The sequence below is a fragment of the Stigmatopora argus genome, chromosome 4 (assembly GCF_051989625.1).
Source record: "Stigmatopora argus isolate UIUO_Sarg chromosome 4, RoL_Sarg_1.0, whole genome shotgun sequence".
NCBI lineage: Eukaryota > Metazoa > Chordata > Actinopteri > Syngnathiformes > Syngnathidae > Stigmatopora > Stigmatopora argus.
The window spans coordinates 12,399,460-12,422,755 of record NC_135390.1 but is presented as its reverse complement, the minus strand read 5'-3'; the positions used below and the strand labels follow the sequence as shown (position 1 = coordinate 12,422,755).

General features: G+C 38.3%; 3 protein-coding genes and 3 long non-coding RNA genes across 15 annotated transcripts; 3 read left to right on the top strand and 3 right to left on the bottom strand.

The window, feature by feature from the left end:
• Nucleotides 1-27: 27 nt before the first annotated feature.
• On the bottom strand, nt 28-7,880 carry nfkbid (nuclear factor of kappa light polypeptide gene enhancer in B-cells inhibitor, delta). The gene is made up of 12 exons (XM_077599606.1): nt 7,714-7,880; nt 5,315-5,433; nt 5,197-5,230; nt 4,893-5,077; nt 4,176-4,357; nt 3,166-3,271; nt 2,935-3,081; nt 2,822-2,873; nt 2,536-2,693; nt 1,989-2,105; nt 1,744-1,908; nt 28-666 (listed from the first exon to the last, which is right to left on the bottom strand). The coding sequence occupies exons 1-12, from the start codon at nt 7,727-7,729 to the stop codon at nt 595-597; spliced, it is 1,353 nt and encodes a 450-aa protein (XP_077455732.1). The 5' UTR covers nt 7,730-7,880; the 3' UTR covers nt 28-594.
• On the top strand, nt 4,721-8,200 carry LOC144073619 (uncharacterized). The gene is made up of 3 exons (XR_013300133.1): nt 4,721-5,093; nt 5,179-5,292; nt 8,088-8,200. It is a non-coding gene; the product is annotated as an uncharacterized LOC144073619 (long non-coding RNA).
• A 241-nt stretch (nt 8,201-8,441) lies between these two features.
• hcst (hematopoietic cell signal transducer) lies at nt 8,442-13,706 on the top strand. 3 transcript variants are annotated; one of them, XR_013299997.1, is made up of 8 exons: nt 8,442-9,551; nt 9,719-9,787; nt 9,932-9,958; nt 10,499-10,645; nt 10,745-10,970; nt 12,320-12,433; nt 12,522-12,613; nt 13,632-13,706. XR_013299997.1 is itself a non-coding variant. In XM_077598597.1 (5 exons), exons 2-5 carry the CDS (start codon nt 9,745-9,747, stop codon nt 10,789-10,791), a joined length of 264 nt encoding a protein of 87 aa, XP_077454723.1. In that variant the 5' UTR covers nt 8,442-9,551; nt 9,719-9,744; the 3' UTR covers nt 10,792-11,097. The 3 variants fall into 3 exon arrangements, 1 of the variants encoding a protein (XP_077454723.1); XR_013299998.1 differs by lacking the exon at nt 12,320-12,433 and having other exon boundaries at nt 12,479-12,613; XM_077598597.1 differs by lacking the exons at nt 12,320-12,433; nt 12,522-12,613; nt 13,632-13,706 and having other exon boundaries at nt 10,745-11,097.
• LOC144073063 (uncharacterized) lies at nt 11,309-12,854 on the bottom strand. Its single transcript, XR_013299996.1, has 4 exons — nt 12,806-12,854; nt 12,287-12,571; nt 12,169-12,207; nt 11,309-11,766 (listed from the first exon to the last, which is right to left on the bottom strand). It is a non-coding gene; the product is annotated as an uncharacterized LOC144073063 (long non-coding RNA).
• On the bottom strand, nt 12,949-15,961 carry LOC144073065 (uncharacterized). The gene is made up of 5 exons (XR_013299999.1): nt 13,755-15,961; nt 13,620-13,672; nt 13,494-13,526; nt 13,149-13,196; nt 12,949-12,999 (listed from the first exon to the last, which is right to left on the bottom strand). It is a non-coding gene; the product is annotated as an uncharacterized LOC144073065 (long non-coding RNA).
• On the top strand, nt 15,110-23,170 carry LOC144073062 (casein kinase II subunit alpha). 8 transcript variants are annotated; one of them, XM_077598588.1, is made up of 15 exons: nt 15,110-15,274; nt 15,995-16,086; nt 16,852-16,928; nt 17,842-17,970; nt 18,055-18,166; nt 18,670-18,771; nt 19,636-19,686; nt 19,773-19,832; nt 19,914-19,997; nt 20,085-20,195; nt 20,274-20,375; nt 20,451-20,551; nt 21,880-22,028; nt 22,159-22,248; nt 22,326-23,170. In XM_077598588.1, the coding sequence occupies exons 2-15, from the start codon at nt 16,066-16,068 to the stop codon at nt 22,439-22,441; spliced, it is 1,305 nt and encodes a 434-aa protein (XP_077454714.1). In that variant the 5' UTR covers nt 15,110-15,274; nt 15,995-16,065; the 3' UTR covers nt 22,442-23,170. The 8 variants fall into 8 exon arrangements, with proteins under 8 accessions (XP_077454714.1, XP_077454718.1, XP_077454721.1 ...); XM_077598592.1 differs by having other exon boundaries at nt 15,198-15,274; nt 16,847-16,928; XM_077598594.1 differs by having other exon boundaries at nt 15,204-15,274; nt 16,866-16,928.
• The last annotated feature ends 126 nt before the right edge of the window (nt 23,171-23,296 follow it).

Genomic DNA, 23,296 nt, shown 5'->3' with positions numbered 1-23,296 from the left:
GGTAAACGTGTTGATTAAGTTCAGTAGTAGAGTAATGGACTGTATTGTCATTATCAATGTGATCACCATAACAAAAAGTTGTGACTGATGATTTCATGGAAATCAGAGTTTCTGAAAAATGAGTACATTGTCACCTGAGGCCATTTTAACTTTGATTTGGACAAAAGATGGAGGGAAGGAAGCCCACTAAATGCCTCATGAGATAAATAAGTGCAGTTTAATATGAAAAATATCCAAATGGAGGCATACCATTATGGTAGTTACATTTGAATTGCTAGATAACATCAAATAGATACTGAATCAATCAAAACTGAATGTTACTGTGCATGTGTAAATCATGATATGGCAAGTGAGGATTAAAAAAAATGTCTAGCCTATATAACCAGCAGCATGAGTTTTAAATAAAAAAATATCCCCCACATGAACGCTTCATATAAAATAGGAAACACGGAAATATAAATATTAACTTTTACTCTTTTTGAGCAAGCAGCTAAATTATAGAAAATCTCAAATCCAATTTGAATTCATGTCATTTCCAAACATGTAAACCTTTATGATGAGTGCAAAATTCCCTTCCTTAAAAAAGATTTCCCATCATTCCTGTTTCTGCATGGCTACTGAATGGCGACGAGTCGAAGCGGTCCATTTCTTCAGCAAAAGTTTAAGCTGGAAAAAAAAAATTGAATTACATGGTTTGCAGAAAACACTTCTGCAATTAGCTGCCCACCAATTCAGGGTGTCCCCTCCCTGGTGCCCATACATAGTTTTAACTGGGATATGCTCTAGCAACCCCTGCGACCCTTGTGACGATAACCGGTTCAGAAAAACAAAGGAATGAATGAAGAAAAAGAAAATGCATATTATCTGAATTTAAGTATGTTTGTTTAATTAATTTACTTTAGCTGTTTTTTTCAGGTTATGTGTATTTGTGTAAATATGTCTGTGTGCTAATTTCCAATTTGTTTCCATACAATACTCTGCTAAATCATTGAGAGCTTCACAAAACTTTTTATTAATTGGATTGAATTGAAGTTGTAGCCCTGGTTTTCATGTACATTTCTGAAAGCTTTTAAAGGCCTCATTTTGGGTTGGGGAAAAAGTAGATGGAAATCATGAATCAATTTTTTCCACTTCACAATTGTATGTAACATTGTGTGGGTCTATCACATAAAAATACATAACAAAATGAACCTGGTATGGAAATTGAGAGCAATGTGTAGAAAACGAAAGAAATTAGGTGGTTGAGTTATAACTGGGAAGTCACCTTTTTCTAATATTAAACCTAATTAACACAGAAATAGCTTGTGCCAGTACTAAGTACATAGACACACTCAGGGGATGTCTGTTGGCAAAGAGGGCCTAATACTTTATACTCTATACTTTTGGTCTAGCTCACAATTTTGCGCTACTTTGTGTTGGTCAGTCACTTAAATTCTCTTTGTGAAAAGGTTGAAGTCAGCAAACTTTTCATTCATTTTCTGAACCGCTTATCCTCACAAGGGTTATGGGGGTGCTGGAGCCTATCTCAGATAACTATGAGCACTCTAAATTGGTAGCCAGCCAATCGCAGGGCACAGGGAGACGAAGGATAATCATGTACACTCTCATTCATACCTAGGGACAATTTAGAGTGTTCAACCAGACTATCCTACCGAGCATGTTTTTGGGATGTGACTTTTTAGAATACCTATACGTATGTATAGAAAAAAATATTTTTTTTTAATAAAGAAGAATGTAGCTCACCTGCTCCCCTTGTGGGCCAGCCTGCAGAAGATGTGCCGGCAGGCCGTTCTCCAGGTTGCGGATGCTGGGATCAGCTCCTCGACTCAGTAACAGCCGCAGGATCTCTTCCTGCTGAGGGTTGCCATGGAGACAGGCCGCCATGTGTAAAGCCGTGTGGCCGTGTGCCTTGAAGCAGAAATAGGGTCATGAGTCACAGTGCCTAAACTCTAAACGATGACTTTGTACAGTGAATCGAATTGACTCACTTTCATGTTGACAAAGTCTTTTACATTGTGCATGGGGATGCTAAGCAGGTAGTGAAGCAGATTGATGTTCCCCTCTTTCACAGCCAAGTGCAACACTGTCATGCTGCTCTTGATTTCCTGCAATTTGACAAGTGGGAGCGATGGGGCGAGGGCGGGGGCAACGAAACCAAAATGAGTCTCGACTAGAAAGAAAACAAAAGTGATTACATCATCGTGGTTACATTTAAAAGTTCCCCTTTTTAAAACACTTATCAGGATGATATGTTTGGTAAGCATACACCTGTTACCATTAGTCGGCACTGTCATAGACATCTTTTGACTGATATCATAGACTGTGGTTTCCCACAACATCATGAGAGATGTTTCTAATATTCAAACTTTCAAGTAATAGCAAATTAGGCACAGTATACTATTTTTTGTAAAATATTGTAGATTAGGTTGTGTGCCATTTTCAAAATGGACATAAAAATCTAATGGGATTAGTTTCCATATATAAGTTTATAAAAACAAATAGTCCTATTATAGCAGTTAGACATTTGTACTCCACCTGACTGAATAATAAAGCACCCGCATTTAGAAGCATCTCCACACAGGAGAGCTTCTCCGCAGCATCGGCCTGAAGTTTAGCATCTGCCATCCCGCAGGCAAACAAAGCCTTCATGGTGACACTGTGGGAAATGGCTGCACAATGCAGGGGAGTCATCCCTACCCACAAAAAAAGAGACAGACAGACAGACAGCAATAACAGCTTCAGAGATGTAAACAACTGAATAAGCAGCAAGATCACATGTAAAAAGCTGAGTTTGGTTTATCCACATATTACATTACTTTACCTTCAAAGTCTTTGGTCTCAAGATTGACCGAAGGTCTGTTCGACAAAATGACCTGGGGAAAATTATTTTATATTGATATGGTATATAAACGTCGAAGTGGCTTAATCCTATACCTGCATTATCCGAGGTAAACCATCGTTGGCAGCCAAGTGAAGAGCGTTTTGTCCTTTAATGTCACAGGCATTGATGTCGGCTCCAAATGACAACAGATCTTGTACAATGTCCGGCTGGTCTGCTGTCACTGCCACTAGTAAGGCGGTCTGTAAGTGCCATCCCGCAAAAATGCATATACTGTATTTGTTGTAACTTTCAATGCGAATATTGCAATATCTGTTTTCACATACTTTCCCTTTGTGTTCTTTTGCATCGAGCTTCTCCAAATCCTTCAGCTTCTCTGCAGCGGCAAAGGCCCACTCCCTGTGACCCTTAGCAGTGTAGATGTGCAGGATGCTGAAAGAAACAAAGAAAAAAAACCATGAGCTAAGAAAACATTCATTGACTTAATTCATTGAAAAAAGAATTATGAGGATTAAAAACTAGAAGGAAAAGTAGTGCATGTATTGTGCAATGAAAATAGAACTCGTGCAAATTCCAACAGGGAGGCCGGAGACAAGATAAAAAAATTCTGGCCATTAAAACTCTGTCATACATTATGAACTCATTATAATCATAACCATAAAAAACGTGCTTCATCATAATCAAAAGTTGGAATTTCCAAGTATATTCTAATGACTGCCTTACTGAATGTGACACTTGGTCATAAATGTGTGGGAAGCATTGAAACCCGTGCAATTGACCCAGTGCCATTTAAAACTGAACATGTACCCGAGTATGAATCACTTGCTCGACTTCAGCTTTTTTTCTACAATTACAAGAAGGCAATATAGACTAGAGTATATTTGTAATATGGTCATAAAAACTTCATAATACAGTACAGTATAGAAGGAGGCAAGTGTGGTTTGTTTCAATTTGTTGGCAGGTGATCATCAGGAGTTTTATATTACTTTTTCCTATTCACATCATATATTTGCATCATATACTGTGAAAAATAACACAAAAAGTTAGAATTTGAAATGTCAAGTCAATGTATTTCACTTGAATTTCCCCATCAAATAACAATTGTATGTAAAGTAGACATTAAGTAGTCTGAACTCAAACTTTTAAGTTTAGTAGTCTGAACTATAAGTTTTTTATGAACTGGACTTTCAAGTGGATTTTAATCAAGGTAACGGCAAATATATCTTGATGAATTGGGGAGTATATAACAGTTTATTAAATTTGTGTTCGATTTGATCAATGCCTGAAGCTCCATAGTTTATTTTCTTAGTTCCACTATAGCATTAAAATCACTCACGTGTCGCCATCCTCATCCTGGCCCGTGATTCTGCTATAGTCCATCTCTCTAAGTACCATCCTGGCCTTCTCAAGTGTACTGTAATCCATCCACATCCCAAAAGTGGGTTGAGAGGCCTGACTAGGCTCCAGAGGGAGCCAAGTATTATTTGCACTGTGATCTTCAGCTGGCATCAGAAACTCCTGCTAAAAAAAACACAAGTTCTCATATGTAAGTTTATATTGTTACGCTTTTTTAAAATTGAATAATGTCTCTCATCTCATTTTCTGAACCACCTCATCCTCATTAAGGTCGCGGGGGGTGCTGGAGCCTATCCCAGCTGACTTCGGGCCAGGCGGGGCACACCCTGAATCAGTGGCCAGCCAATCATAGGGCACAAGGAGACGCACAACCGTGCACACTCACACCCATACCTAGGGGCAATTTAGAGTGTCCAATCAGCCTACCATGCATGTTTTGGCAATGTGGGAGGAAACCGGAGTACCCGGAGGAAACCCGCGCAGGCCCCGGGGAGAACACTCCACACAGGTGGACATGACCTGGATTGAACCCAGGACCCCAGAGCCGTGAGGCCGACGCGCTAACCACTCGCCCCATTGAATAATGTTTTGTCTTATTTGTTGTCTTTGGCAATTTGTACCTCAAATGATATTGCATGCAATGACAAAAAATGGCTATGCTGAATGGACTCTAGTTACAAGAAGGCATTTTCCTCACATAAGATTGAGACTCATATCCTTGAAGGTTCTGATGGGAGCTAAATTTTGCATCCATTGGGACGTTGTAGCCCACAGGAAAGGATGATCCAAGTGGAATGGGGTCACATGAGAGAGCAGACTCCTGCATTGGGGCCCACTGCTCAGAGCTCAGAGCATCCATGTAGTGGTAACTACTTGTGGCACCTAAGAAAAAAGGGAGGTATGGCAATTTGCTTTAAATGTTTTATTCGGCTACCTCAATGCACATTGTTTTTAAGAAGTAGCTTTTTTTGGTTACCTTACAGAGGAAATCAAAGTCTTACCTGAGCATGTCGGTTGTTCAGACACCGGAAAGGGCTGAGAAGTGAATTGAAGAAAAATATTTACCTTGTAACACAGAACACCACACCGCCTACAGGGTAATATTTTGTATTTTCTTACATTAACCATGTTTTGATCAGTGGGACCGCTTGTGTTTGTGGCGTAGGTCTCTCGCTTCCTCTTCTGTTCCAATAGTTTTTTCACCGTGGGCAGAGTGCAGCATGGCTTCTCCTTTGGCTCTGTACGGCATGAAAAAAAATAATAATAATGAAATTAATAATTTACTCCAGCTTTGTCCATAGTTGCTGCAATTTGCCAATTTTAGCTCGACGGTATCAGAGAATAGACAGCGATTTTTTTGGTAATATTTTTGTACGTTGTGGTCACACCAATGTCTTTATTTAAGCTATTTTCGGTGAGATTTCCTTTTAGAGGTGAATGAGAACAGTAGGAAAAAGTAACACATCATCTGACAAAAAAAAATCTTTCCACACCAGCTTCATTAGGAAGACATGAAGGGTTTAACACAAAACCTTCACAATGGGATTGCCTACTAGTACTTTTCTATGACATCTTCCTGTGTGGCGCCGTCACACACACAGAAAGGGAAACCACATCCTCCTGTACGCTGACACACGTTCCACAGTCACGTTTATTTGTTTACATTTCACTGCCTCGACTATTGTAATCAGAAGATGTTTTATGGACAGCAATTTCCACTTTTTTTTAAGAATTTGGATATTATTACAGGTCTTAGAAAAGGAAAGAAACATCAAAATGACAATTGTTGGATTTAACCAGTTTCTACCCATTAAGGTTGAGGGTACACTAAACGCATTTATTTAAGGAGCAATCTTTCTCTATTCTTTATTGATGTATTCTAAATTGTCGTAAGGTAATGTAACATTTTTAGAAGAACTAAAATTTTGCTGATTCAGTTTTGGATTTAAACACAAAAAGTTCTGGTACAGTTGTGTTATGCGCTTACTAAAGGTCACCTTATCAGAATTCTGAGTTTCATACATGAAACATGACTCATGCTTACACATTTGATCTTTAGAGATAAAGTTTTGGTCTCATGATCAATAACAAAAGACAATTCAGGTTTTCACTACTAAATTAACATAAGAAAAATAGAAAAGATGGCATCTGCCTGATGGTAATAAATAAATAAACAGACTCCAATGCTAAGCAGTAGTTGCTATGGCTCGTTACCCCAACAATATGTATTACCCTTTTATGCAATGTAATCTGTTACTTTAATTGCTTGTCACCGATTGATCCCATCTGCATGATCTTGAGCTACTCTTGACTGTATTCAAATTTGGGTAATGCCCTGGACACTAATAGTCGTGTGTGCGTGGGATGACGGGGATTCCAAGCAACTCTTCTCTTTTTCGTCTCCCTCCTCATAGAAAAAAAGGAGAAAGAAAAAAAGAAATACGCTGTATTTTGCCAGTTTCCTCATTTTGTGGTCTAACAGAACCACAGTGCATGAAAAAAGGTCCCCCAAAAAATTACAGTTTTTTTGTGGTTCAGTTCACTGTGGGGTGTCCAAAAAATATTTTCTCAGAGGGCTACTTTGATCGCTGCCAGCCCATAATCAAATTGGTTTGACGTATATCGCTGTCAATGGCAGTGAAGGAAGATTATATACTCAGTTGAAAATGATTTTCAGTCTGTGGCAGTGATTGAGTAAAGAGCTATCAGCAACAAAATAATCCTGTAATAATATAAAGATGTTGTATGATATATTATCATAATATTTAATCTGAAATTAACTATAAACGACTATAATCACAATTCAAATTTGTAACTACCTACTTGACAGCAGTAATATCAATAAATATTTATGCATATATTACATACATATATATTACACTACTGAAGGTTACAGTTAAGAGAAAATGTCCAAGCATAAAATGTCAAGAAAATCACCACCATGATTATTATTTTATGGGAGTTTATTTATGAAAAACAAAATACTGAAATTGAAAAATGAAAGGTTTTTTTTTTTACAATAATTGGAAATAATATTAAAACTGAGGAATGCAACAGAATGTAGACTGAATTTAAGCTTTTTTATGGACTATATTAAATAATTTCATAATTTTCTTCGACCTAATAAAAGCAGTGTAAAGAGCCGCAAGTGACCCATGGGCCTTAGGTTGGACACCATGCCTCATACAGTACATCCTAAGAAAAACATACGACTACCCTTAAGGTGAACTCATATGACTCAAATACCCTTAAAAAAGAACGTGTTTTAAAAAAAAAAATACAATACATTGATAAATTCATTAACTTAATGAATTCATGTGCTGGCCACCAATTCAGGGTGGTCCCGCCTGCTGCCCATAGTTGGCTGGGATAGGCTCCAGTAGCCCCCGCGACCCTTGTGAGGATAAGCGGTATGTAAAATGAATGAATTAACCAATAAAGAAAAGAAAAATATAAGTATAGAAAACTATCACGCATTATAAATGATATAAACCCTTACTGTTTAAAACCTTACTGACCTTTATCAAAGTGCATGTCTTGAAGGTCTTGAATGAGGGCTCGAACACCACCAAGCAAATACTAAATACTTGTCTGAAGGCTGTCTACTTTGTTGATGAGTACACACCACAGACCGTACACATTTAATTCACCGCCCATCCTGACCACCCACACATTTCTGCTTGGCATTCACATCCTTGCGAGTGTTTGAGTCTGGGAGTGGGTGGGGGTTACGTGTGTGCACGTGTATCTGTCTGTTCGTTTTAGTATTTCTACTTTGCATTTATTTCATCAAATAGTAAAAAAAAACCTCCCAAAACAATTACATTTTTTAAAAAAAATTAAAAGTAGAAAGTGCTCATTCCTTTATTTTCAACACCACATTTTCCCACAGCTGATTTCAGGCGAAAGGCGGACTATGCCCTGGACTGGTCGCCAGTCAGTCGTAGGGCACACATGGAGCTAGACAACCAATCACACCGCCACCACGCTGCCCGCACGGAAGTAAGTATAGAATGAACCACTACAACACGTGCCAAAGTGGCGGCCCGGGGGCCAAATCTATCCCGCTGCATCATTTTGTGTGGCCCAGGAAAGTAAATCATGAGTGCCGACTTTCTGTTTTAGGATCAAATTAAAATGAAGAGTATAGCTGTATATTAAATTTCCTGATTTTCCCCCTTTTAAATCAATAATTGTAATTTTTTAATCCATTTTTTCTGTGTTTTTAATTCAAAAATCATTTTGTAAAATCTAAAAATATATATTAAAAAGCTAAAATAAACATTGTTTTAGATCTATAAAAAACTGAATATTCAGGGCTTTTAATCCAGTTCTTTTAATCCATTTATTAAAAAAAATCTAAATATCATATCTAAAATGGTCCGGGCCACGTGAAATCAAGTTGACGTTAAAGCGGCCCGCGAACCAACCCGAGTCTGACACCTTTGCACTACACTATCGGTTGGCAAAGTAAATGTAATACGCTAAAATTTCAAATCAACTGTCGTTTATATTTTGAAAGACGTTTACAACATACCGTGCACTAATTACCACTTGAGAAAGCCAACATCCTAAAAACTTTGGGACAAACTGGTTTGGATTCTCTTTGGTATACATAATGGTTTGTGTATAACCTTTGGTCATTCTTAATTTTTCCTTTTTAAATGATGTGCTCTCTGGTTATATTTGGATAGCATCGTAGCATTTTCTCCCATTGCTATGCTGATCTTCCTTCCTTAAATCACTTATACATTATGCCATGAATGCATTAAAGCCAAGATTTCCATAAATGCTAGTCTTATAACTTATAACTAGTACATGTTAAAGCCAACAGTCCTCATTAGGCTGCTTTTAAATTGAATCAGCAAATCGGGGCAGTCAAATAGACCAACGACTTTTTCCTTTCTTGCAAAACAACACCTTAAAACAGCAATCCTTATATTCATCACATCTCATATTAATTTTACTTTGAAATTAGACTGCCTTCTTTCCAGCTGAGTTACAAAACCAGGCTATTTTTTTCTTGTTGTTCCCCTCATCTTAAATTGTTATTCCAGGGCTTTCTATTCAGCGTGAGGGTCCTTTTATTGAGTGTGTTTTTTTTTGTTTTTGTTTTAACTGTCCTCTAATCAAATTTGCTCTACTATACAAACTCATATTTAACCAAATGATGTGCCACTTCTGAGTGAATTATTGTATGAGCAGCGCCCTCCGCTGTTAAAAAGGGAGAGTCAACGATGAAGCAGCAAGAAGTGGGTCGTGCCCAAAAGAGAAAGGGGAGGAAAGTGTGAAATATGAAAAGCAGTCACCCAAGGACAAATCATTTTTCTGGCTCGTGGATTGCTCATCATCAGAGGTGAGAGCCTTTAAACTATCTATCCATCCATCCATCCGTCCATCCACACATCCATCCATCCATCCATCCATCCATCCATCCACCCGTCTTTCTGTCTGTCTGTCCGTCCATCTGTCCAGCCATGCATTCATAATCCATTCTTATTTACACAATATTTTGTCTTTCAGAAAGTCCACGGCCAAACGCAGAAACAATGGCATATCTCATGTTACTCTGCTTTGTTTTTTCACTCTGCAGTAAGTAAAACTTTTACTTTCATTTGAGTGGGGATTTTTTTTTACAGGTAGACAAACCACAAACTTATACGGAAATGATGACTATAAAATGAACTGCTCCGAACATAACGGTGTTATTAATGTCACCTTTTTTTTCTCTGCAAGAGCTGACTGTTGCACATACTACTACAAGTAAGTTAACGCAAGTGAGCACACTCAATTGAAGGTACACGTGTACCTTCTAATGCAATTATCCAATAAGTAAAGAAGTAAAATTTGTTTTAACTACTGTAGGCCTATTTACTGACACAAGACTTGGACTGTTGCAATAAAAGTAACTTAATTTTTTTTAATAGTGTGTACTTTTGTGTTTTTTATCAAGTTCATATTTGATTTTTTTGGGGGGTAGTAAACTGTAACATTTGATCCTGTTCCTAGACTCAAAGGAGCTGTTTAGGGGTTCATTTTTTTAAATTGGGAAGTCAAATATTGTCAAATTAAACTAATATTAGTCCCGTTTTTGCTCTGCATCACGATCAAATGTGTTTTTATATACCAGTGTCATTCATCCTCTTGAAAAATAATTGAAATATTTTAAACATTCCTCAGAGGAGGTGTTAAAACATGGTGTTAAAACGCATACCTCTCAGAGAGGTGATTAGGCTTTATTACATTTTTCCAGCTACCTCTCAGGTAGCCACTTGTCTTATATGTGTCTCATCTACCCTTCAGACAGCACCATCTCCTGCTACAGGATTGAGCCTGGCTATTTGGCAGGTATTGTGGGTGCCGATGTGTTGGTGACTGGCATCCTTGTAACCATTGCCTACAGATATGCTAGCAAAAAGCAACAGAAAAACCACAAGCACAGAGAAAAGAGTGAGTTTCTCGTTAAATGTGTGTGTTTGTGTTTGTTTGTGCTGCAGTGCAAATGATATAGTATACATTTTTCACTCCCTGTGTGGCATTTTTTCACAGGTAACCACAACATGTATATGAATGTCCGGCGCTCAAGAAAGACCTGAATGTGCCAGGATTGTATTTTTTTTATCAGTTGTAACGTGGATATACACATAAATCTTTTTAAAATTTCCATATGTAAGATTCAGTTCTTCTTTTCTTCCCTGTGGAACATCAATGTTGGCAACCTTTTCTTCATGGATGAGACGAAATACAGCATTTTGTATTGCAGGTTAATGATTTGGTGAGTGCTGTCCTGTCTATTTATAGTTTTCTGTACTGTCTTTGAACAATGCTACCCTCATAAGGTGCGGGGTAAATTCATTTTCTTCTACAAGAATACATAATGAGAATATATAAGAATAATATATATATATGCAAAAAATATTGCACTGGAGTATACATATATATATATATATATATATATATATATATATATATATATACGTATATATATGTGTATACTCCAGTGCAATATTTTTTGTATAGTTTCAGTTTGCTAAATATAATATGCATGTATTATAATTAGCTAAGAAAGAGCGCCACTGAATAAGAACAAAGCAAAATTCACTCATGCTTTTATTATTCATGATTTTGGTATATTTAAACATACATAAAAGTTATCGAGAAAGAAAGTACTAAAAACATTTCCATATTTAACCTTGGGAATAAAGGACATTGAACTAGATTTCATTTATTGTACATACCTAAAAACTTTAAAACATATACAAATGCTATTCCACAATTTCTAGGTCTTAAAACATTCCAAAAAAAACCCACAAGACATGCACTAAGGTAAAACAAAAAGGAATCAAAAGTATATTTTTCTATACCTGCTGCCATCATCTGTATTCAATAAAAAACTAAGTTTGCAGCTAATTTAAAAACTGTCTGACATATCATGGTTTCGTTTTCAAGCCATTAAAACCCAATTTACATTTTCAAAGGGAGAAAAAATATAAAGAAGGTATCAGTTATGAGTTACTCGTCTGCCTGGTCAAAGTCAGATGGATATGCTGCGACTCCCCACAATCATTGGCCTGAAAAGGATAAAACATAAAATAAATGGTTGAAAGTTTTCAATTTGGTCAAATTGTCTCAGTTCTCTCATGAATTCATTAGATGAACTGTATGCTATTGAAGATAGAATTTTTGGGGGGGTGTTCAAACCTGAAAATACATAAAAATATGAATTTGGTAACAACAACAGCCCTTGTGCTGAACTTCGAGTCAACAGACAAGAACAACTTGGTGACAATAATATTGGAACAACTAAATTTTGGGAAATGTATGAATGGAAAAACTATTGAAACAAAAGGTTGAATTAATTTATCCATTATTAAATTGTATTATTATCATTTTAAATGTAATCATCCAGATAATCCAGTGCAGAAAATGAAGATACAAATATAACAAAAGCTAAGGTGTGAACATTGACTTACCAATTGGTTGTGTTTCAGAGCTCAGCAATTCTTTTGTTTCTGAGTGAATATTGAGGAAAAAATGCTTAGATTTTTAACACTGATATTTCCTGTTGTTTTCTGTCACATTTAAACTCACCATCATTGTCAATATCTCCGACGACCTCAGCAGAATTCCTCCGCAAATTGTTTTTATCCACAATTTTTCTGTTCGGAGCCAATGAGTGGGCCCATTCAGCAGACGACTTCCTGTCAACACTGCTGTGCTGCGCTGACAATAAACTTGGTGTGTTTGCGCCGTTGACAATGTCTTCTTCACTGTTAACTTCAGTGCTTTCTCGACTTTGTTGATCCTGAGCTCGTCCCTCACTTAGATTCACTGCGCCCATTTGTCTGCGAGGTGGGACTTCATCGCTGTCAAGGTCTTTCAATGCACCAAGGAAAATATTCATTGAACACCCATGAGGTAGAATCTATACTACTTTAATAATAAAGAAGAGATTTTGCCTTAATAAGTTTATCATTAAATTAACCATCAGTCTTTTAAGTTCCTGTGTCTTGTCGTGATCTACATTTTGCATTTATTTGAGGATCTTAAACATTAAAGTAAGGAAAGAACGTGCACACATTACTAGAATTAAAATGTAAAAAAATGTACCTTCACTTTCCCCTCCAATTTTTGCATCAGATACTGCTGGTTCTGCAATGGGATCATAAATATTACTAAGTTGATACAGTATAAGGCATTATTTTTTTAAAGTGTTGCTAATCTATAATGCAAACGAATCTATGACCACACACCTGCAATTGAATCTTGTTTGGCACTCTCAAAAGACTGCTCCTCTGACATATCTGGGAAGAAATGTTACAAGAAAAAGATTCATAAGGGAAATAAATTCTATTAATGTTTGTCTACCTTTCCTATTGATTTGCAATCAGTCGTAGTATCTATCATTTGCGAATTACAAATTTTATCAGTTCTATATTTTAGAAACACAAACCTGTCAAAATTGCAGGTGAATTCTTCCCTGTGGTTGTTTCGAGAGCATCTACAACAACAGCAATGAGGCGCTAATGTTTAGAGTAATTTTTTACAGGCTTAAAGTAATACAGTGTCACCCAAAACATTAAGATGATCTCAACAAAACACAAACAACCGGATAAATATGTATTTTTTTTTTACAAAAAAGTCAGGATGGTCTAAATATTTTCAAATTGTGACTCCCACAAAAAATACATTGTTTTCAAATGTGCAAATGAATGACAATTTGAGGGGAGGGCACCACGAACAATATTACAATAACCGTGAATAATATTTTGTGACAAATCTGCCTCATTATTCTTACCATTGAGAAAGCTGAGAACATTTTCTCTTCGAGCTACAAAAATAAATAAATAAAAAAGGGGGGGGGGATTGTGTACAAGTTAGAAAATTATGAGGGAGATCTCTCTTTAATTCTAAAATACTTTACCTCTGATTGCAGCTGCCATTACAAGTGGGAGGAGCATAAGCCAACAGCAGACCCTGAGAATAGTAAGAGTTAAAAGTTTAAGTGCAATGTTTCACGGGAATAAATACTAATAAAAATTCATGTATCAATACTCACAGCCTCATTGTTGAAGTCTGTATCCAACAGCTTCTGTGAGATTTCAACATTGCAACTGGGGCTTTTTATTAGAAGCAAATTGTTCTCCTCCAGTAGACCTTTGCCCCATAATGGGAGATTCTGATGCGACTCCATTGTTTTTGTTTGACAGTGCACGGCTTGACCGAGCAAAGAAGAAGCCACAAAGTTGACAAAGCTACATTCAGAGTATCAATTGAATGGCTTGTTTCCAGTAGTTGCTCATATGTGGTTAATGATCTGGGAGAAATGCCCCAGGCTGTTTTTTTTTCCTCCTTACCAAGATATATTTTCAACAAAATGCAGAATTCACCTATTGTTCCTTGTTAGAGTAGTCGTACCACTATTGTAAACCGATATATTCGCTGCCAAGACAAAAGTCTTCTTCACAGATATCTTAATAGACAATAAGCAGTGATGGGAAGTTGCTAAATATCTAATTCGAATTACATAGATTTTTCAGGTAAAAGAAAAAATATATACAGTTTATATTATATTAGATGACATTTTTTTTCACAAATTTTAACCCCCCTGTTCCTTTCCCAAGCCATTTTGGATTTCCAGTGGCAGCAGGACTGGCTGAGCACTACCCCTCTTTTCTTACTTTTAAAATTTATTGATTTAGTATTTTTGTTTTGCTAACGAGTGTCATGCACTGGCCTAGATTGGGCCAATTGAAATTGGGTGTGTGGAAGCTGCAGAATTTTGTGCCATAATGATCGGGAAGCTTTTTGACAGAGAGAGCCTTAAACAATTCATATTTTCAAATGTTATTCCTTGAGTGCAATAATACATAGTATTTAAAAGTAAAATTACATTAAATTTTTATTTTTTTTGTAATTTCACCACTTTTACAGTACAAATTCTCAAAATTATTTTGACAACATTGTTAAGATGTTGCTAATAAATGATAATATGCATGCAGAACAGTCTAATGAAAAAAAATGTGATGCTCCTATCAGGTGCTCAGCTCTCTCATATCATTTCCATATTTTACCTCACAGATTAGCAGAGAGCCATATGCAACCATCAAAAGAGCCGCATATGGCTCGCGACCCATAGGTTTCCTACCCCTACCCCAGCCTATGTATCCACAATGTCAATTTTGCAGCAGAAAAATCATGTTTTCTCGTTTGCGTTCAATGAAACAAGCCACTATTTCTCCCTGCGAACGCCAATTTATGCAAGATCATCATTATATAAATTTCCATACATTTTGTGAACATTTTGGTGGTGATTTATACGGTTTTCTTCCTCATAGAAATTGTGCCTCTGGTGCAGTTGCATGTCAAAGTGCGTTCTCCCCTCTCCAAAAGTAGAACCATGTCAAGTGGTGAGCGAATCTTATGTTCACCTTCAATGCGACCTGTTGTTGGCGGATGCATCCCCCCCAAAAAGTCATCGGAAAAAGAAAAGGCAGAGCGCCCCCTGCAGCAAACGGCGCCCGAGCTAAGCTCCTGATCCCAAGCATCGCCATATTGACGTCCCAGCAACGCTGAGAGGTAATCGTATTTGACCACAAATCGTCGTACGTTAGTGACCACCGTTGACCGTTCTACATTCGAGGGGCGACGGGGACCACATAGCGCAGACTCGCCGCGTCTCCGCGGCTACATTCGCCTTTGCGGGGTGTGTTTTTAAGGCGTTGTCAGTCAGTCGCCTCGCCATCCAAGCAGGCTATTCACTCTCCCATGAGCCTGTTAGCGCTAGCACTTTTGAGCTCTAGGAAATACATTTTTCGAAGCTTGTGACTCGGCGAAATATGAATGAGAAACCCATAAATCGGCGATTCGCTTATCCCGGTGCCAGAGATAGAATATGCCGCGTGCTCACGCCCCCGTGGTGAGCCCTCGTTCTGGTAAATGTGACTTCCAGCCGGCTTTTCCTTGTACATGAGCTAATGCTAACTTGTTAGCAGCTCGCCGGCTTGCCCGGCTAGGCTAACGTTAGCTCCTTAGCTGCATTGCACTTGTGCAGGCCGTTGACCAAGCACCGGGCTTTCGCGTGTACCCGCCGTGTCCGATAAAGCGTGAAGCGGGCGAATTGACCACATCCCTCCGCAAGGTCTTTGACACAGCATCACGACATTTGAGTGAATGGTTTGCTTGGCTACATCGAAGATATTTAGTCGTTGTGAGCCATGATAGATGGCGAGCGTTAGCTGACTTTACCTCATTGACAGAATTGATTGTAATCAACCTACTTTGTTTCCCCCTTTATAGGAGATATTGTTCGGTTGTTGCCCCCAGTGATGACTGTATTGAACCCTGTATGTCCGGATTAAACTGGTTGGATGCCCCCATTTAACATTCAGGTGAATGGACTTTCAAATACTTGAATTTAGTTCCTTCTCACTGCAACGTGACAAGATTCTTCAAATATGACAGTCTGTCAAAATGCAATGTCTAGTTTGGATGGCCACTTCAAACCGAATACAATACAGCAAGAGTTTTGAAAATTGGATAATGGGTTCTTAAGGAATTTATTGGTGAAAAAATGCTATTCTGGGGTACATTTTTGTGCAATATTGCCTAGCGACAATCTGCCCATGCAGCCTATATTTAAACAAACTAATTTAAGATTATTTATCAACATATCTCTTTTACCCATTCATTTTTTTTCATTTTGCTAGTCAGGGTACCCCATTACCCTGACAGATGTTGGTTAAAAGATTTGATTTAGATTCTCATTCTAAATCCTTCATTTCCTCCAGGACAACACAAATGGGAAACTGTGCTATCATTGTCTGGTTAAATCGACTCAAATATAATTATTAATTATTTAATATAGGGTTTTTCCAGAAAAGCAATATGGGTATCAGGGTAGATTTTTTAATTCAGCCATCAATTGTTTTGAAGCCATTGATCATCCAGGATTTTAGTTGTCATACTCCTCCGTTTTTTTGAAATTATTAATTTGATAATATTCCCCAAAATGGCAGCTACTTGTAATCTTGGTTTTTCTAATACAATAGTTTCTAGATTAGACACGTTATTCTAGTCAAAATGACTGTGCTCTGTGAATTGTTTCTAGTTCTAGCCACCCTTGTGAAATGTATTTTATCTGCTTGCTAGCGTAGTTTTCTAACTTTAGAGGCCTCCCAACCAATCTCCTTTGGATTCATCTGTCACCATCTTCTTGGAGAAAACCTCCCAGGTATTGTGTGAATGTGTACACATTGAAATGTCTTTTTTATTATTATTATTTTTTTTTATTAACTACATGCAGTCTGCAGTCTTTCTGTACTCTAGTCGGCCTGACGAGCATTTTATTGACTAGTGGAATTTCTAAAGTTAGAGCACCGTTTTATGGACTCGAATATCATCAAACAACATGTACAGTGTAGTGAATATTTATATATTTAAACACCGTTTCAAATTAGTTTGAAATCCATCCTAAAGAATATTGCGTTACAAAGTGAACTATATGCTAGAGCAGGGGTCGGGAACCTTTTTGACGAAGAGAGCCACAAACAATTCATATTTTCAAATGTTATTCCTTGTGAGCCATACTACGAATTTAAAAGTCAAAATACATACATGTAAATGAGTGCCTTTTCAATTTTTTTTTGTAATTTCACCACTTTTAAAGTGGAAAAAACTGAAGATTCTTATGCTGTTGCTAATCAATGAGAGGGTGCATTCCAGAAGAGTCTACTGCCAAAAAAATGAAGATTAAAGCAAAAAAAATGAAGATTAAAGCAGTTAAATGTAATATCTCAGTTCTGTCAACAGCGATTTCCATATTTTAGCTCACAGGTTAGCAAAGAGCCAGATGCACCCATCAAAAGAGCCACATGTGGCTCCCGAGCCATAGGTTCCCTACCCCTGTGCTAGAGCATAAATTACACGCTCTCTTGCTGTATGTTTGGTTTTAGAACTTGACACTCCTGAACTGTACTGGAAAAATCAGTTTGACTATAGGTCACTTTTTACTTGCTGTCCTCACTGCACCTAAAAAGACTGTGACCCACTTTGGAGTCCTGATCCATCAGACGAGAATCACTGTTCTACTATATTTGCAGGGAGTGTGCACTTTTCTGACCTTGTTGCAATTTGTCTCGGTATAGGAGATTCCGAGAAGATTCTGTACAGAATATGTCTGGCCCGGTTCCAAGCCGCTCTCGAGTTTACCCTGATGTAAACACACAGAGACCGCGGGAATACTGGGACTATGAGTCCCATGTTGTTGAGTGGGGGTAAGTTAAAGATGGGCCCTTGAACCTTTTAAGGGTATATGCCAAACGTTGGTATCATTCATTTCTACATTGTCACCTTTGCAGAAACCAGGACGACTATCAGCTAGTCAGAAAACTCGGTCGAGGCAAATATAGTGAGGTCTTCGAAGCTATAAACATCACAAACAATGAAAAAGTGGTTGTCAAAATACTCAAGGTATGACATTCAGGGGGGTATCAGAGCTGCCAACCTCCGTCGACCCCATTTCAGGAGTACCCTTGTCCCATTTCCGTAGTTTATCCGGAGTGAATGGGATTCACCTAAAATCGATATGCGCTAAAGTCACACGAGGCAAATCATTCGTCAGAACTTGTAACTCGGATGATTCACAATGCACTCTTGTTACCAAATTCTTCTGGTTTACAGTGCAGTTGAAGATGAAGATGGCGGAAGCCGTAGCGATGGTGTGAATTTTTCGAGGCATTTGAATTGGAAATTTGGTACTTTTCTGAAATTGTTGCTTCAAAAAAAAAATTAAGTGACAATTTTTTTGGATTTCCGGAGTTTAGGGAGGTTGTCCGGAGTCCCGGAGTTTGCGTTGCATTTCCGGGTAAACTCCTGAAATTCCGGAGTAGTTGGCAGCTATGGGGTATGAACTACCTTTATAGCAAAATATAATGTCAATTTTCTGTAATTGTTCCTCCTGTGTCTTTTAACAGCCGGTGAAGAAAAAGAAAATCAAGAGAGAAATAAAGATCCTGGAGAACCTCCGAGGCGGCCCTAATATCATCTCATTGTTAGATATTGTCAAGGATCCCGTGGTATGTATTTGCATTCAACTCTGTACCTTTCCCCCCCAAAAAATTGAATAAGATTTAGAGAAAGGTTTTAACATAATAAAACATTTATTAATTGGACAGGGGCTGTTACAGCCTTACAGAATTGACTTTATATACTATAAACAGTTAACTATTACATTATTATATGGTAGAACACTTTGTGCATTCCATAAGTTTCACATCACCTGCTTAGAGGGTTCAAACATGCACAAACACAACAGTCTTATCACACATGCGAGCACAAGTGATAAGCATGTGCTGGCTACTCCAAGCTAACCAGTTGTACACCCTTGAATGGGAGGTGCCACTTCACCACTTAACCGGCATCTGTGGTAAACAACGTATCTACGTTCCTAGGGCGCGAGTCAAATCGGAATTTGTAGTTGAATAAAAATGAATTAAAAAATCGAAATGTATCAATGCTAAAACCACGTGTTCTGAATTTACTAACAAATTGGTTTACTCAGTTTCCTAGCTGGCCCTGTGTTAATTTAAGGCCAAAGCTAGCAAAAAGCCATGTTTTTCATGATATTACAGGCACCTGGTGAGTTGATACGATGCATAGGTCCATGCCGTCTATATCGGACGAGTATTTGATTCTTCTGCCTCTCCCTATTCAAAGTACGTTAGCGCCGATTGCCTAGGGAGTTGCCTCACTACCCATGTCCTTTGTGGTGCGTAGCCCCGTTGCTTGGCTTCATCTACGCTTTCAAAAAGATGCAGACTTGACTCCTATTTTATGTATTATCTCTGTCACGACTTCTGATGCTAGGTGAAATGAGGTCAGTTGCTAACAGATAATGGTTAACTACGTGTTCTCACTTGGCACTCTCTTTTCTTTTGTAGTCCCGAACCCCTGCTCTGGTTTTTGAACATGTGAACAACACAGACTTCAAGGTATGGCTAAATTGACTTATTGTCTCATTCTAGAACTCAACAGTCATGAATTAGTAAGTCATTTAATTCTGTTTTTTTCCCCCCAGCAATTGTATCAAACCCTATCTGACTTTGACATACGGTTTTACATGTATGAAATCTTAAAGGTATGTACCATGTGTGGAGGTTCTGTGAATTTTCTTTCTTATGTGTCACTGTAATCTGATCGTTACGTGTCTGTTGTTTAGGCTCTGGATTATTGTCATAGTATGGGCATAATGCACAGAGATGTTAAACCACACAATGTAATGATCGACCATGAACACAGAAAGGTATCGGCTCACTTCGATGCGCCATTCGGTTCATTGTCCTGTTTTGAGCACATCTTTTAGATGTTTTTTGTTGTTGTACATCTTCAGCTCCGCCTAATTGACTGGGGCTTGGCTGAGTTCTATCATCCAAACCAAGAGTACAATGTGCGAGTGGCCTCCAGGTACTTCAAAGGACCTGAACTATTGGTAGATTACCAGGTGAGGAAACCTTGTTCCCAAGTGAGGTTTTAAGGACTGCATAAATGCAAAACATAACACCTCTCTTCTCTTCTGCAGATGTATGACTACAGTCTTGACATGTGGAGTTTGGGCTGCATGTTGGCCAGCATGATCTTCAGAAAGGAACCTTTCTTTCACGGTCATGACAACTATGATCAGGTAGGCTTGTAGTGACAGGCCTTTTTCATACAAAACAGTAAGTTGTTGTCAAGTAATATTTCCATTTGTTTGCAGCTTGTGCGAATTGCAAAAGTCCTAGGCACAGAAGATCTGTATGACTACATTGACAAATACAACATTGAGTTAGATCCACGGTTCAATGATATCTTGGGAAGGTAAGAAAAAAAACTTTTTTTCTATTGTCAGTGATGACAATGGATGGTTGAAATACAGAACCAATTCTTTAGAGCAGAAGTTCACCTTTTGTTGTCATTTTCTCCCCCAGAATTGATTCATGTTTTAGTAAATATGTCTGCAGTAACCTCAAACTCATTATTTCAATACATACATTTTACCTATGTTGTTTTTTTCCTGAAATGGAGGACATAATTAACAACAAAAAATGTTGTTTTGGTTTCAGGACATACATTGTTCAAATGTCAACACTGATTATAAAATATTTTTGGCATTATAAGGATTAAAAATTCACTTTTAAATGAATAAAATAAGTAAATAGAATCTCATCTGAATAATTGGTTTGTTTGTTCTTTATTAGTATATTTAAAAAATTGGTTTTGGTTTTTAGCCTCAGTCTTCTCATTTGGTTTGGGCTGAGATTTTTCATTTTGGACCTCCCCTTGTATTTTCTCACTTATTTGCCCCCCAAATCATGTCTGCTGCGCTTGACTAAGATAATGTGGGAAGGAGGGAAATTTGCATAGGAATTCTATATGGTCACAGTGTGGTAATTGTTTTGCGGCCCTGGGATGGCCTTATTGCTCTGTCAGTATATTTTTGACCAAATACGTTGTAGATAATTTATTTCTATCATCCGTTTTGCAAATTATGGTAATGTAACACACCATATACACATTGCAATTTTAACAATACATGAATCATAGAAATGTTTTGGTATACATGCAACTTAACATACTTTTTTGTAACTTCATATTTGTACATGAAATGTCCTAAACAGTATTATAATCAGATGCATATAATCGTTGCAGGAGTGCATACACTTAATGGTTGATGTGTCTACCAGTTCTCCAACAAATTGTCTTTTCGGCAACCGCCCTGCCGGACTTTTCTCACCCCATCCTTGCTTTTTAAACTACGCTTGTATTACCTAGATTAAAACACATGTTCATCATTTTATTCAAGCATCGACATATGCTTTTGTTTTTTGTGCCTGTGTGCGTGTTGTCAACAGATGTGACACCACACTACTATTCATGCTTGGGCCTTGACACATTTATTTGGGGCTTCTTAATGCTGAATTTTGACCCCACCAAACGTATATAACTGTCACCTTTTGCGATGACCACCTTTAGTGACATGGCGCCGCAGCAGCAGCATGTTGTGGGCGTTTTGGGCAACGCTGCAATGCGTTATTGATAAGCGCAATGTGAAAATGCCTTAATTGTCCGGGTGACACAAATAGGCAGCCGGGTGTGGCCCTAGGATATAGAGTGACGCATTGGTTTGTCTTTCCTTTCCCCTTTAGACACTCTCGTAAAAGGTGGGAGAGGTTTGTGCACAGCGAGAACCAGCACCTGGTTAGCACAGAAGCTCTGGACTTCCTGGACAAACTGCTGCGCTACGACCATCAAGCCCGGCTGACAGCCAAAGAGGCCATGGATCATCCGTACTTCTGTTAGTGTACTTTTTTTTTTAAAATTTAAATTTGTTGTTGTTTTACACTCGACTGCCTGGGTCAGCTGGGCTAAAGAGGGTGCAGGTGTGTCAGCTACGCTTTGTGACATGAACTCCGTCTTCATTCTAGATCCTATCGTTAGAGATCAGGGAAGGGGGGCCACTCCTGGAGGGATAGCAACCAGCTCAACACCAGTCAGCTCCTCAAGTATGATGGCTGGTAGGTTGCGCTATTCCCAGTCGGGGGATCGTCCTTGGCGTCCGAGCCCACGTGTAAGCAAGCTTTGTGTGTCTCAGGCATCAGCTCAATGACCTCCTCGCAGCCGCTGGCAAACATCGCTGGATCACCCGTCATCTCAGCCCCCAACACTTTGGCCACACAAGTCCCTGCAGCCACTGGGGCCCAGCCCTGAGGGACCCCCTCCCTTCCCCATCGCCCCTAGTCCTGTGTTTATGTGTGCTCATGGCCACATCCTGCCTAGTTCTCTCTGTGGCCCCAGTGCCACAGTTCCCCTTTTTATGTCGACAATAACAAAGATTTAAATTGCTTTTCACATTCATTTATATTTTGACACCTGGACTTGACAGAACACGTATTATTACACCTGTCAGGATTATTAGAATTAATTTGGGTGTTATTTGACAATTCTAATAAGATGTAGACCTGAAGAGAATGGATAATAAAATTTATTTTGTATGTTCCAAATATACAGTCTTGCTTGAAACTGTTTTGATGCGGGATCCTGCTGTGCGACACTGTGAACCTCCCTACGACTTCACGCGGCGGTCAGGACTCCGGTGTGCCCGGTGCTGTGCACGCACAACACATTGCTACGTGCAGGAGTTGTTGGTCTTCTGAAGTTGTTAGATGCTATTATTCAAGAATTGGACTTTTGTAGATATTCTACAGTGACTGTCAGGTTGCATGCACCCAATGCTGAATATCACAGGGTCGATAGTTTGCCAATTTTATGTTAAGTTCACTTCTGTACGTATATGTATGTGTTCATGTTTGTTTTTTTATGAAGTCTCTTACAAATGATTTTGATGACATAGACAATTTTGTAACTTTTTGTTTTATGTTGGGAAGAGTCATCACCTACAGAAAACAACTTAAAAAAAATAAACAGTTTAAACAGGGATTTCCAGGCGCCGTGTTTTTGAGTATAAATCTTCCCTTAATTGTAACTCAGATACATAAATATTTTTCAACACACTTGATTGGATAGTTCCAAAACAAAATCACAGGTCAATTGCTACTAGTCTAA